We start from the raw sequence: 14,961 nt of genomic DNA on the forward strand, positions 1-14,961 counted from the left end.
ACAACAATAAATTCCACTGTGCACACAGCTTATTATTAATTATAAATATACAACCGCCTTCCTCAGTGTGGCCTCTCTAGAATAAACCAGAAAAGACACAAAACTCTGATATTTAAACAAAAGTGCCCGATAATAAATAGAAAGTCTATGGACGTGGGTGCAACAACCATTTTTAACCCTCTGAGACCCACAATAGACCCGTTTTTGTCTTTTTTTTAGGGGGTACAGGGGGTGTTTGGCGGGAGATAGCAGGTCAACAGTAGATGTCACATAGAAGTGGTGTACATCATCTGAAAGCTGGGAACATGAAGATTAATTTGAGATGCAGCTCAGCACTGTGTGTCAAGTTGTTCTAGTATGACACACACACAACACTACCTTGCAGGCAACATAGCGGTTGTTGACGTTCTCATCTGGAGAGTGAGTTCAGTAGGTGTGTTGTTGTACTCACCTGACAATGTGTGAGTCCTCTGCACCGCAAAGTCCTCATCTAACCAGTCCACTCAGCCTCTCTGGTCCCAGTATAACCGGTCCACTCAGCCTCTCTGGTCCTAGTATAACCAGTCTGAAAGAGGCTCTGCAACATCAGGGATTATCGTCTCACACACCTCACTGAAGGTAGAAGTCACCGTTGGAGGATCCACCATGATGAGCTGTTAGCCACACCCAGCACACCTGTTGGTGACACAACATCCAAGGTTTGTTTATTGCATTTCAGTTAGGGCATTCATTAACAGATAGTAACTGTAAATTGAAAAATAAAGAATTAAAAAACAAGGGAGGAGAAAAAATTATATTAAAAAAATAAGTATAAAAATAAATTACAAATAAATTAAAAATGTAACATTTTAACAAGAAAATTAATAATAATAAATAAATAAATAAATTAATGAATGAATAAATAAATACAATAATTCACACACCAGATTAAATCAGTGAATAATTAAGGCAGATTTAACCTTTTTCTTTTCTTTTTTTTAACCATGGCGAGGCACAGTAATGTCACATAACCATACCCCATAATGACGTGATTCTTAATTTGACTGCATTGGTGTGCATTTTTTGTAAGCTACTGTTCACTGGCCGATTATACAATCATGTATAGTATTATATTACTGAATTACTAATTAGTGATGCATTAATGTGTACACTTTTACACTGCAGCTGCTGTGTAGCTTAACCTATAATAATATATAATCATTTATCAGTTGATTTTGCAATTAATAATCTTAATCGGCAAAGTAAATAAAGCTATCAAATAGTGGAGTAAAAAGTACAATATTTCTCCAAAATGTAGTGGAGTAGAAGTACAAGTAGGCCTACTTGTTTTAAAACTTTAAAAATAGTACTAAATGTCCAGAAATTTCCCCCAAAATGTCAGACTTGCAGTAAGAATATCGTAGAAATATTATAAGCTTTTAAGGCATAAAGAATAATAATGTCACCATTAGCCCACTGTGAAAGACTGAGCCCAGCCCCTATAGGAATATCATAGTAACAGCTTGTGATGTGATCGCATGCTGATGACAGTTAGTGATAATGGGAGGTAACTAGGAGGTTGTGATTCATCCAGCTGTGTGAACACGAATAGGACAGACTGTTTTGGAGATGAACGATGGGAAAACAAACACTGTGGAACCCTGTTAAGACAACCTGAGCTTCATTTTTTTTTTTACAAAACTGGAATCTGTTTCTGTTGATTCAAATGGAGCTGAGAAGAGATTTCAGCCTGACTTCAGTGCTTTACTGCTGCTGGATCTGCATGAACTCCGGTGAGTGAGACGGTGAAATCTCTGCAGCTTAAATGATGTAATTTGAATCAATGAATAATGTGTTTTCTTGTTAAAAACAAAACAATGTATGTGTAGCTTTTCATAAAATATTCCTATCAGGATATTAGCCTATTTTGGGACTCTACCTCCGTAACGTCTGTGTGGTATACTTTTGCTAACTTTCCAATCCCTTTAACAATCTTATTGTCTTATTTTTGCAGTATTATTCTAAAATTCACCATAGGAGTGCTACTATTCTCTTGTGTGTATGAAGTCATTGAAGAAATATGTTTAATGTGCACTAACATGGTATTTTTACACTGTTCTTATTTTTCTATTAAGAATTAACAGGGTGATTTTTATTTGGGACTTGACATTTTAATACTTAAATGGTATTTTTTCTCTAATAATATTATCTGTATCTGAAGGCATTTTTCAATATGATATTAGTGCAGTATTATTCTAAAAGTCACCATAGCACAACTTTTCTCCTGGGTGTATGATGTCATTGAAGAAATATGTTAAACAATGTTTTTATAATATTTCTATAAGGACTTAAAAGTGTGATTCTGCCTCTAAATAGTGATTTAATAGTGACTGTATAATATTTGGATCTTGACTTTACCATCGGCGGTTTCATATAAGAACTCAGTAATAATTTAATCTGAAGCATTTCAGTCTCCTATAACAGTTTGAGTATAAAGTCAACACGGTACCTTAGAGATAACAATTGTCATATACATGTAAAAGAGTACTATACAGAAATGTAACCCAAAAAAAAGACACAAATTAAATTCAACATGGACATACAAAGACAAAAAACTATAAAATGTAATACAAATAAAACAAATAGCATACAACTAAAGCATGTTCTGCACAAAGCACAAAACACAAAGTACATTCACTCGTTTTTACACCTTTAAAACCGAAAACCCTAAAATTTCAAATTCCATAATAGGGATGAATAGTGTTTATGCATTTTGGATATGATGTTATTTGGGAAATACTTTACACTAAAGCTACTATCTTACACTAAAAAACAAGGTATGATATGATGTTGACTTAATGAGGAAGAGTCCCCTTTGATTATTAAACATTTACAAACTATCTGCTGTATTTGTCATTTAAAAAGGTGCATTTTAATTACCCTGGTGATTAAATCAAATGTCAAGTTGAGCTTAAGAGAGAAACATTTTTATGAAACTTGACGGACTGGCAGCAACAGTGTATAGAAAAAGCTAAATCTATCTGACAATCAGGACAAGAGAAAGATTACTTTTCACCACCTGAGGGGTTTAACCAGAATAATGTGTTGTAAATAAGATATAACTGTAAATATTAAAAGTCTGAATCCTGAGACACAAACTGCAGCGTAATCCAACAACATGTTTCTCCTCCACTGGCAGAGCCTCACCTGAAACATCATTTTGTCAGTTATAAATAGCCAATATAATCACAAAAACTGGCATTACACACATTTGCACAGTTTGTGCTCTTGGCTCGCTGTTTCTTGCACTGGCTAATCCTAAATTGCTTGCCGGTGATGCCAGATTGCTTTCCAGAGAGTTCAAAGCTGTGTGTTCAGAGAAGACAGAGGGGAAGAAGAGATTGCTGGTCTTGAAGTGAACAGGAAAAAAGAAGATATATATATATTTTTTCAATTAACCTGTAAGACAAATCATATCACGTCTGACACAAAAGGTCAAACACATTGAATTAAAGAGGTTTATTTCAGTTATGAAACTGAGTGATGACTGCCAAAAAACGTGGCTTTTGATTTTTAAGTTCAACTATCTCCAATAATTTTGCTGAGTGACATAAAATTAAATCAAAGTGCAGTAGATCACAGTATGAAATTTTATGAACAATAAAGTTGAGGTAATTGCTTTTTTCCCCCAGAGATGGGTTACAGAAACTCACTTCCTCAACTGCAATGGCTTTGGTTTTAGCAGACAGAAGGGGAATAGCCCTTTAAAGCCTTGGAAGGAGAGGAAGGTGAAGAGATGGATCAGAGATACCGTGGATGGGTTAGAAACTAGAAATGCAAAGTTTGAGCGCTTGAGAAAGAAAATATTTATCCACGAAAGTGATCGTTAGTTGCAACCCTACATAAGTATTTATTTAAATATTATAAATATTATTATTTATTTATTTTATTTATTATTATATATTTATTTATTTATCTGTTATTATTTTTATTATTATTTTACTATCACTATTATTATTTATTTATTATTAAATCTTTTTTATTTTAACTATTTTCCCCCAAATATATACTATTAGTATTATTATTATATATTTATTTGATTTATTATTATATATTTTTTATATTATCTACTATTACTATCACTATTATTATTTGTCAAATTACCTTTCCTGTATGTGTTCATTTGATTTCTTTCTGTGATTTCTGTGACCCTGGGAGGGTGAGGGAGGAGTGATGATGACAGATCGTATATATATCTACATGTAAAGATGACTAGAGTTTGTATAATGAAAAAAAAAAAAAAAAAACAATAAGAAGAAGTCTAAAAGACTTTATCCAATTTCTAAAATAAAAAGTACATGAGAACAAAATAAAGTTTCAGTTTCGCCGAGAACTGTCTGGATTTCCTGGATTATTAAAATAATTATTATGAGAAAATCTTGGTACTACTTTCTCATAAGGCAGCCTTTATAAAGTTGGTTGTTGTACGTGTAAAAAGTTACAAACAGTCCCTTTAAGAAAAACTAAAACTGAACTGAAACGATATTGCCTGGCTACACAAACAAGTTTTTTGGAGTTTAGTGTCCTTCTTGTTTTTCATGCACAGAGTACCTTATTTGCATTTTAAGACTATGTGTATGCGATCAGATTAGTGATGTCTCTCTCGTCTCTGTGTCTCTCCGTCAGTGCTGGCTGAAGACTGGACTCGTGTTCACACTGAGGACGAGCTCTTCAGGAGCTTGTTTGGCGGCTACAGCAAGTGGACGCGTCCGGCGCGAAACATCACCGACGTGGTCATCGTCAAGTTCGGCCTCTCGATCGCACAGCTAATAGACGTGGTGGGAACACACACAAAAAACTGACCACCGCTTCAAAAATTAAAAGAAAATGTCACACCTGTTGTTGCTTCTTAAAATATTTTGCAGTTTATAAGCAATCATTCGATCTAACCCAAATGTATCTCCCACTTTTTGCTCCAAAACAGGATGAGAAAAATCAGATGATGACGACCAATGTGTGGCTGAAACAGGTATAAGCACCTAACCAAACAATTGGACAAATGTGAGTTCTCGAAATTCGAGAACTGAGCTTATTGCCAAACCTTTGTACCAATATTCATCACTTTTCAATTGGACCTTTAAACAACATTTTTTTTGTCTTAAAAACTGTGTATGTGTTGGCAGGAATGGACTGACTATAAGCTGCAGTGGAGTCCGTCCGACTTCGACAACGTGACGTCCATCAGAGTCCCTTCTGAGCTCATCTGGGTGCCGGACATCGTGCTGTACAACAAGTAAAAAACAGACAGTCAGTTGCACAAATCCTGCTTATTTTGTACACTTACAGTATAAATAAGCTGGACTGAGAACAAGAGGAAATCATACAATAGTTAAAGGAAATGTGGCAAACACAAACCTTTAACCATGAGGTTTTTTTGTTGTTAAGGAAGTTTTGTGTAACTAAACTTTAAAACAAAACAAATTAAAATGAAAACTAAAGGATGCAAGTAAAGACTTCTTGTTTCTTGACCCCTAAAAAAATCCGGATATAAAATGTATCACATACACAGGAATCCAAGGACACACTCAAACAGACACAACTTTGAATTTGTGTAGGTGGAGCTGGAAATTATCTGTAGTGATCAATTACCCGCTTGATCCGTAACAATGTCCTCATCTCGCTGAGGAGCGCATGAGGAGGGAAGGTCACTTATATGGAGCCAAACAGCTCGAGCATTTCTGCATATCCCTGCATACCAATTGGTGATGCATGCAAATGATCCTGTTGAATAAATGATCCTGATTCTATTGCGTCTGTGCAGCAATCTTGCATCACACGGCTTTAAGTCAAAGTCTGGTTTCCTTTCCTCAGGGCCCAGAGGAAGTATTAAACCTTAAATTTGTCTGGATGGAGACGAAACTTTCTCCTCCTTCAGCATTTCTGAATATGAGCTTGCATCATGAATACAACTTCGTTAACATTCAGTGATCAATTATTAAACATCGCCTGTGTAAAAGGGGCATAGCTCCAGGTTTGTTGATTCACCTTTTGGGTTTGAAACGTAATGAGACGGAAACTTGGGAGCAAACGACTGAAGAACGATCCCCTTTTATCCAGATGATACTTCAGTATTGTGCTGTGTCTTAATTTGCGTGCTTCTGTACTTACACTTGCTATTTTGAGTGCACAAGTACGTTCACACTGAGAAGTATGGCAAAATGCAGTGCACTCTAAGTACCCGGATGTTGTGCCCAAAACGGTCAAAACGTTGGGTGTGGAACGCTGGACACTTCTCACCCTCAAACTTGTGAAAATGGCGGGCGAAGAAGCTGCAGCGGTTGTGACTGAAAGGGCGAACACAGAACTATACAAATTTAAAGGTCCCATATTATGCTCATTTTCAGGTTCACGTTTGTATTTTGGGTTTCTACTAGAACATGTTTACATACTTTAATGTTCAAAAAACACATTATTTTTCTCATCCTGTCTGTCTGAATATACCTGTATTCACGCTCTGTCTGAAACGCTCCGTTTTAGCGCATTTCAACGGTATTGCGTTGCTAGGCAACAGCTTGGGTCCATGTTTACTTCCTGTCAGCTGATGTCATTCACATACACTGCAACAGGAAATAAACGGGGACACATTTAGAATGTTTATGTTTAAAACTGGGTCTAAATATAGTATATTTGTGACATCACAAATGGACAGAAATCCTAATGGCTTGTTTCAAACGCACAATTTCTGAACACGGGCTGTGATGGATTCAGTGTTTTGATAGTTTAACAGTATTTATATATCACTTAAACCTCCTTTATAATATAAAAGACATGAAAATCTCACTTTTTTACAATATGGGACCTTTAAGTTATACATGCGTTTTTTTCACTAATAGTCGAAAAGAAACCATTATGGGATTAATTTATCAGTCTGAATTGAATTATGGCCAATACGGCGTGATGTCCATGGTGGACTATCACCAGCTCATCTACCGAGCTTCAGGTGAGTGCAACAACAGCCGTGTGCGATTTGAGACACATGTAAGTACATAGTGCGCACAGTGTACTACATAGAATCATCCGATTTGAAACACAACTTTGGTGTCCTTTCTCTTTCTTGTTAATTTTCAATATTTTCTTGCTTTTTTTCCTGTCTCAATGCTACGCTTCCTCCCCTCATCTTCTTCTTTCTCCAGTGCAGACGGAGAGTTCGCCGTCACCCACATGACCAAGGCCCATCTCTTTCACACCGGTCGTGTCCGCTGGGTGCCCCCGGCCATCTACAAGTCCTCCTGCTCCATCGACGTCACCTTCTTCCCTTTCGACCAGCAGAGCTGCAAGATGAAGTTCGGCTCCTGGACGTACGACCGCGCCAAGATCGACCTGGAGCCCTTCGAGAACACGGTGGACCTGAAGGTTGTTGAGTTGGCGCCATTTAGCCACAACTGGCGCCTGATTTGCCAGCTCTGCCTTTTTACCTCCTCTTATCTACGGTTCACACATGCTATTTTCCGTTTAGTTTTGCAGAGGATAAATAATCTGGCTGCTTACTTTTTAATCAACAGAATAGTTCTCAGCGTGTTGCTGTTGTATTGCAGCATTAACTTGTAAATGCATGAATTTCAAGAGATGAAACGCCTAATTCTGGAGAGATTTCTCAGATTTAAAATGCTGAGGTTTTCTTAATGGTGTTGTGACTCAAAGCAAAGGAGTTAAATATAAGTTAGCCTGACGAAGCAGTTTTTAGCAACGTGCTGCTTAGCACTTGGAGTTTCACATTCCTATTCCTCTGTGCTGAGAGATACAGTTGGCCCACCACTTTGGTCTAGAGTGACATATCTTGACACCAATTGAATGGATTGCCATGAAATTTGGTTCAAATATTCATGTTTCTTGGAGGATGAAGCCAACTGACTTTTGTGATTTGTTCACGTTTGTGCTTTTGAGTGAAATGTCTCAAATCATTCTATCTAATTTCTAGGATTACTGGGAGAGCGGAGAGTGGGCAATAGTCAACGCCGTGGGCACCTACAACACCAAGAAATATGATTGCTGCCACGAGATCTACCCCGACATCACCTACTATTTTGTCATCCGCCGCCTCCCGTTGTTCTACACCATCAACCTCATTATCCCTTGCCTCCTCATCTCCTTCCTAACTGTTCTGGTCTTCTATCTCCCGTCCGACTGCGGCGAGAAGATCACGCTGTGTATCTCCGTGCTGCTGTCGCTCACCGTCTTCCTGCTTCTCATCACGGAGATCATCCCGTCCACGTCGCTGGTCATACCGCTGATCGGGGAGTATCTGCTCTTCACCATGATCTTCGTCACGCTGTCCATCGCCATCACCGTGTTTGTGCTGAACGTGCACCACCGCTCGTCGGTGACTCACACCATGCCGCGATGGGTTCGGAGGCTTTTCTTGACGACGGTGCCACGATGGTTGTTCATGAAGCGTCCAGAACATGGTGTCAGGCCTGTAAGGTGAGAAAACAAGGAAGGTTTACTGTATGTCCAAATCATTCACTACTTCCTATATAATAGAGTTTGAGATTCATCATTTTACATAATCTCGGACAGGTGAAGTGTCGCACGACTGTAATTAAGCTACGAATTGCACTGTGGGAGTTGTTGGCAAAAAGTAATGATGCCATAGGACACTCAAAAAATGGCATACAATAAACATATTACACTATATAATAAATAGGAAATGAGTTTGGACATGGTGTACATATTCTTTCCCTTGTTTTTATATTCTAAAAGCCCAGAACGGCGCTTTGTTTGCGTGTTCAAACACACCAAATGTAATTTTGTGGACTAGACATTTGGTATTTACATGGTACATAGTGCAGTAGTAGTAAAGTATTATACCTCAGTATTGAAACTAGTTCCAGATTTAAAACCTGAATTAACTTTTTTGGTCACTTGGGTGCAGCAGAAACAAGCTGTGACAACATCAGGACCCTTTAAGTTGATACTGTACGGTGAACTTGTTACCAAACAGTTGCTTGTTTACACATCCAGCAGTTACGGAGCAACATAATCATTAATTAGGAGTCTTTGTGTCCACCTGATGAATTTGAGTCCAAATATTCACTCTCTTAGTGATAAATTAGTGATACTTATGTGATGGGCATCACTACAAGCGACTCCTTTCACATCCACGCCATCATTTGATCCATTGTTAATATAAAAATATTGATTATGGCATAAAGCTATTCTTCTTTGGCTTTTTTTGTTGTCCCCAAACGTTGTTGCCTCAGGCGGCGCCACCTGACTGATAAACTCATCACTGTCCGGACTCCAGGCCCCTCCTACAGCTCGTCCACCTGGGCCACTCAGGAGTCTGACATCGATCTCCATGGTTACCAGGGCGATGATAACGGTTGCCACAGCAGCCACCAGCTGGACTCCTTGGATGCTGGAGATGAAACTCACTACTGCGATCTCCACGGTTACAAAAACACAGATAATTTGGTAGCCAGTCGGCCGAGGATTTCTCCCCTCTCTCCTCCTTTCCCTCCATCTCTCGGCTACATTTTCCTCCCACAGAGACATTCCTCACTCAGCTTGGACTGGGACACCCCTCCTGTGGAGCATGGTTCAATCCAGAGCCCCTCTTTTCTGTCTCCTGCGGTGGTATCGGCCCTGGAGGGGGTGACATACATCGCAGAGCATCTCAGAGCCGAGGACGCAGACTCCTCGGTGAGTGCCGACTCCCTTTCTTGTGTTGCTAGGAAGTGATTTGCTTTCACTCCTTTCTAACATCTCCCATTCTTTTTGTCTTTTCTGTCTCTTCAGGTGAAGGAGGACTGGAAGTATGTCGCCATGGTTGTAGACCGGATCTTCCTGTGGATGTTCATTATTGTGTGTCTGCTGGGGACAGTCGGACTCTTCCTGCCTCCGTGGCTATCTGGGATGTTTTAGAACCAAACTAAACATAAAAAAACTATTAAATGAATAAATAAATTGTGTCTATATGTAGAGAAAGAGATCAATCAGTCACAAAAACTTAAGTTTCCTAGGAAGGACAAGAACATTTTTCACCCGATTTGTTTAATTTGAAATTTCAATATCAATTAATCTGCCTTTTTGCTTGATAGATGCACAAATGATTTAGAATTTAACTACATTTAAACAAGTGGATTAAAACTTCCTTTGTGTACTTTCTTATACTGTATGCATCTTTTGATTTCAGGAGAATATAGTTTTCTTTGAGTCTTTGCCGTTATGAAACGTTTTCAGCTGCAGAGTGAATGAGGACACTTGAACAGACATCCAATTATCAATGATTCAGAGAAGAAGAGAGGGAAGAATGAGGCCCTTAATAGCTATTAAAGCCTTGATTGGCTAATTACACTGAATGAAAGTAGCTGTCAATCATAAGATATATGCCTTCTCTTGGGTCTCCTCCATTATCACCAACATGATATATTCAGGTCATCAATACAGCACTTTTCTCAAAAGTAATCCCCTTAAATTGCCATTAAAAGTAATCCCTTTTATTTGACCTTTGGCGGGCCTCAATTCAAACATGCAATAACATGAAGAAGACACAATAGAAAATCAATATTCATCCCAAAATTCATGTACAATGCTACTATAGCTGCTATATTGTTTTGATGCTAAATTAGCCTGCATGATTGGCAGGAGTATGTATATGATGGGATTTGGATATATAATGTGTTTTCTCCACTTTCTGTACACAATTTGACATTTGAGTCATAAGATTATGATTATCCAGTGACTTGCAATGATGATACGGAAAGGGCGTTTTATCCATAAAAAGGGCAAGGCTCATAACATTCATAGATTTCTTGGCTGCATTCACAGAAATGCAATTTCCAAAAATAAATGCATATTGTATAACATCCTCTCAATGGTAAATAGCTGACATGTGACTGATGAACTTGTTGGCTGTAACAGGGATCAAGAAGAGTCTGTCTGAAGTGTGGTTTAGTGCTAGTTGTATAAGTCTTATATCACAAAAGTCTGCGTCAGCACCTTGTTGGAGAATAACACGATTCAATGTTTGGTCAAGTCCAATAAAAAAGAAAATTTGTTGGATGTCATACACACAAATAATTGGCCATGCTGCTGTAATTGGCATGATTTTTCAGAAAGGATAAAAATTGTTTGTACAATAAACAGAACACTGGACAATAAAGAAAAGGGTTTTCGTAGAAGAGAAAGTTTCATCATCAATATCATATTTGTATTTTGGGTTTCTACTAGAACATTTTTACACGCTTTAATGTTAAAAAACACATTATTTTGCTCATACCGTCTGTCGGAATATACCTGTATTCACCCTCTGTCTGAGACGCTACGTTTTAGACCCCCTCCCAAAAAAAAGCCCAGTCTGCTCTGATTGGCTTGTGAGAAAAATATGGTGCACCTTTGCAAAGGTGAAGACATGGGTGGTACTGTATATTCTAACGAGCCTGGATGTGACATAGGAAGGGGAGCCAAATCTGAATGGCTTGTTGAATCACATGTTTTCGAGGAAACCCATAAAATACTGACTGGGTTGTCTTATTTCACAGTTTGTGGGTTGGTAGGCACTCCAGATACCCAATTGTATGAGCACAAGCACTGAAGTGAGTTTTTCATATGTCCCCTCAAAGATCAAACCAGAATTTACAAGAATCTGTTTCTTTTTCCACTTTTTGTTATTCAGTTCATTCTAAAAAAAAAAAAGCATGCATACTGTAGGCAGTTTTTTGGCTGCCGAATGCAGCAATGAATGAATCAAACATGTTAATGTTTGATTCATTCATTGCTGTCTCATATCATGCACGCTTGTGAATCAAAGTGGCATCAAAAAAAACATCAAGACACTTGTGACAACAAATGCACTCATTGTTGTCAGCGGCTGCAGGCCGAGTTCAGTTTGAACCAATGTTATCACATGCTGAGCATCAAAAGACTGTCCAGGATTCATAGAGTAACAAGCCTACCAGAGTTTATTCAAATTTTACAACAAATCAGATATGAATGAGTGACAAATTAAATGAAAAGTTTTCATTGACTTTAGCAAGCTTACAATCGGATGTTTAGCTGGTAAAATGCTCACCACGTCAACCATCATAGTTTGGTCTGTTGGCATGCTAAAATGTTAGTAGTAGCATTAATCAAAGGGCAACTCACGCTGATGGGAATGTTGTTTGTTTTGCATATATATATACTGTATACTGTATATATGTTGCTCTTTGTTGTAGCCGCTAGTGCTAAACTTGTCGGTGAGAGAAATCACTCTGATTGGCTCTTCAGCTTAAACGAATCGGTGCACAAGAAGAGAAACGAAAGTGATAAAAGCAAGCCAACGAGTAAAGTCGAGGAAAAACACAGAAGACTCTTCTCATTCTTCATCTTCATCTCATCTGATCATTCCAATACACGGATATTTTCACAACCACATGGCCATCAGGAATGAAGTGTGAATGAGAGTGGTGTGAAAATGGTCGGCAAACGCCGCTTTGTTTCATGTACGTATCATAATAACGGATTGTATATCCGCCGTCCTCTATCTTCCGTTTTTTTAAATGATGAATACCGAATACCGCAACCTGCTGGTAGGGAGAGTTATTTCATCTCACGCAGGCGCAGAACGTCTGGATCAAAATGTTTAATGTCCTTATGACCTTATAAATAAACTCAAGCAGTTCAAGGCATGAAAGCTGTGAAAGCGAGACTAAGCTAGCATTACAATGGGCGTGGGCATCATGTGCTACAGTTCTCTCTGGTTGAGAGACAGCTGCTGAACAGCTGTCATCACTCTCTTAGTAGTGAAGGATGGAGGCTGAACAAGCTGAACCTTCGGAGGGATGGTCATGGATGAAGGTGCCATGTCTCAGTAGCTGAGAAGAAGACGGGACAGGATACCTTTTAGAGGATAAACTACATATCTCCTCAATGTCTGTGTCAGAGAAATGGGAAGTCAGGCAGCTGTTAGTTCTGTCTCTAAGCGGAGGCTGAGGAGCTGATTTCACTCACAAGAACTTAGGGCCGGTTAGGAATTGTTGACTTCTGAGTGGAAGAGTTATTCTTTCATCAAGAGGAAGTGTGAGTCAGAGTAACCAGAATCACACTGGCTGAGGTCTTCTAAGTAATGCATGACTTTCTTATTAGCTGTCTGACGTGGCGGAAACAAACATTTTGGGCTCTTTTGGTCTCTTTTCTAGGGCTGCTTTGCTCTGAAAGGCAAGGCTGGTTTGTCTGTGGGCGATCAGAAGCAAGCATCTTATCGATGAGTCTTTGGATGCGCATCACACCTGTCAGTGAGTAGCGAGTCTATTTCTTTTCCTGCACTTGCTGAAACTCAACCTGCTGATGAGTTCAGGGTAGATCCTGTGCTCGGGAAGAAATAAAATGGTCTACACAGGGGCTCTCCATTGTTGTGTCTGGGATGTTTAGTACAACAAAGCAATGTGGTTTGCTATGGTGCTGCGTTGGCAGACTCCTTGCCTACACTATGGTGAGTAGCTTCCTGTGGGCACCATCTAGTGGGACTAGTGGGCATAAAAGATCGGTGCCAGTAAAGGTAAACACAGACTCAGGCTGAAACACGTGGCAGTAACAGCTAGGTACATAACTTATATCACAGCGGTGGTAGCACGGTAGCATACACATTTGATGTAATGTGTGACAACAGCAGTGGCCAAAAGTCACGGTCAGGTAACTGACACAGTAATGTTAGTTATAAAAGCAAAATCTCTTACCAGGTCATACCAGGACAAGTTAGGGTGTTTTTTTTATTTATTTTCATTCACAGGAGAATTAATGTGCGGTTTCTTGCCCCCAACCATTTCCAATCTTAGCCTCCCCGTGGGCATTTTCAATTTCATACCAAAAGCATTAACCCTACAGATATGTGATCAATGATCAAGTGATACCAATAACCATGGGGCCTTTTGTACCTTTGCTGCGTCGATGATTTATGGTTTACACTTTGTTACGCAGAAGGAGTCCGTTTTACAGGAAAGTAAAATCCTTATTTCGTGGGGTAAAGGATGATGGGTCTTGCAGATTGCAGCTCTTTTAGTGTTAACACTAAAAAGATATCATTTTGTTATGTCTACACCAAATTGTACTCCCGACCCACTTATATTATTTTGTGGATTATTATCCATTTATTATAGTATTTGTTGATCTATTTATTCATATTTGTTCTCATTTTCTTTTTGTTAAATGTTATCATTATTGTTTTTATTATTATATTATACATTTTTGGGGAGTTTTAAGTTTTTTAAGGATTATTTCTGTTTGTCCTATGTTTATGTACACTATCCATCATATAGTCTTTATATCCAGATGTGTATGATTGTATGTACATACTATGTATATGACTATGCAGGTTTATGTATACAGTGCCCTCCAAAAGAATGGGAACAGCAAGGTCGGGTTTTCTATTTTTGTTATACACTGAAGACATTTGGATTTGAGATCAAAACATAAATCTGAACCAAGAGATCAGAATGTCAGCTTTTATTTCCTGGTACTTGCATATATATTTAGGAGGCATTTCTTTGAATATAGGTAGACAAAATGTTTCGGTAGACTTCTGAATCCATTCTGCTGCTACCCATCATGAGCCAGTTCCAGAAGCAGCCATGCAAGTCATGACATTACCTCTCCCAATACTTAATGGATGAGCTAATGTAGCTGTGGCTAGAAGTGCAGATCCTTGTTTTCTCTACGCTTTGGTAGGTAAAAGATTATCTTGTTCTAATCTCTCCAAGATAAACCTTTGTTCCAGAAATTTTCTGGTTCATCTCTGTACTTCAGTGTAAATTCTAATTAGGCCTTTCTAAATTGTTGTATTTGCAATTCCCAATTTTTGTGCAATGGTTCAAATTGATTCTGAATCAATGAATTCTTTTCTTTTCTCAGCTTTCAAATTGCTTACTTATTCGTCCTTTTTTTTCAGCCAGTTTGACCTTTTGAGATCCGGGAGGCGCTATAGAGTCCCTCTGGCAACTAAAA

At 38.5% G+C, this 14,961-nt stretch overlaps 2 protein-coding genes across 3 annotated transcripts in view; one reads left to right on the forward strand and one right to left on the reverse strand.

Moving 5' to 3' along the window:
* Positions 1-1,467: 1,467 nt before the first annotated feature.
* On the forward strand, positions 1,468-11,143 carry LOC119483649 (neuronal acetylcholine receptor subunit alpha-2-like). Of its 2 annotated transcripts, XM_037761992.1 has the most exons (8): positions 1,468-1,772; positions 4,666-4,817; positions 4,964-5,008; positions 5,163-5,272; positions 7,173-7,392; positions 7,958-8,460; positions 9,240-9,681; positions 9,778-11,143. In XM_037761992.1, exons 1-8 carry the CDS (start codon positions 1,706-1,708, stop codon positions 9,901-9,903), a joined length of 1,665 nt encoding a protein of 554 aa, XP_037617920.1. In that variant the 5' UTR covers positions 1,468-1,705; the 3' UTR covers positions 9,904-11,143. The 2 variants fall into 2 exon arrangements, with proteins under 2 accessions (XP_037617920.1, XP_037617921.1); XM_037761993.1 differs by lacking the exons at positions 1,468-1,772; positions 4,666-4,817; positions 4,964-5,008; positions 5,163-5,272 and adding an exon at positions 6,755-6,979 and having other exon boundaries at positions 7,178-7,392.
* The window catches only part of LOC119483647 (inositol polyphosphate-4-phosphatase type I A-like), a 52,588-nt gene continuing 45,942 nt past the window's right edge, over positions 8,316-14,961 (reverse strand). The window contains exon 29 of the transcript XR_005205763.1: positions 8,316-8,453. The gene's annotated coding sequence lies outside the window, so the exon portion shown is untranslated. The remainder of the gene's footprint in view (positions 8,454-14,961) is intronic.

This window comes from Sebastes umbrosus, chromosome 24 (assembly GCF_015220745.1).
Source record: "Sebastes umbrosus isolate fSebUmb1 chromosome 24, fSebUmb1.pri, whole genome shotgun sequence".
Lineage (NCBI taxonomy): Eukaryota > Metazoa > Chordata > Actinopteri > Perciformes > Sebastidae > Sebastes > Sebastes umbrosus.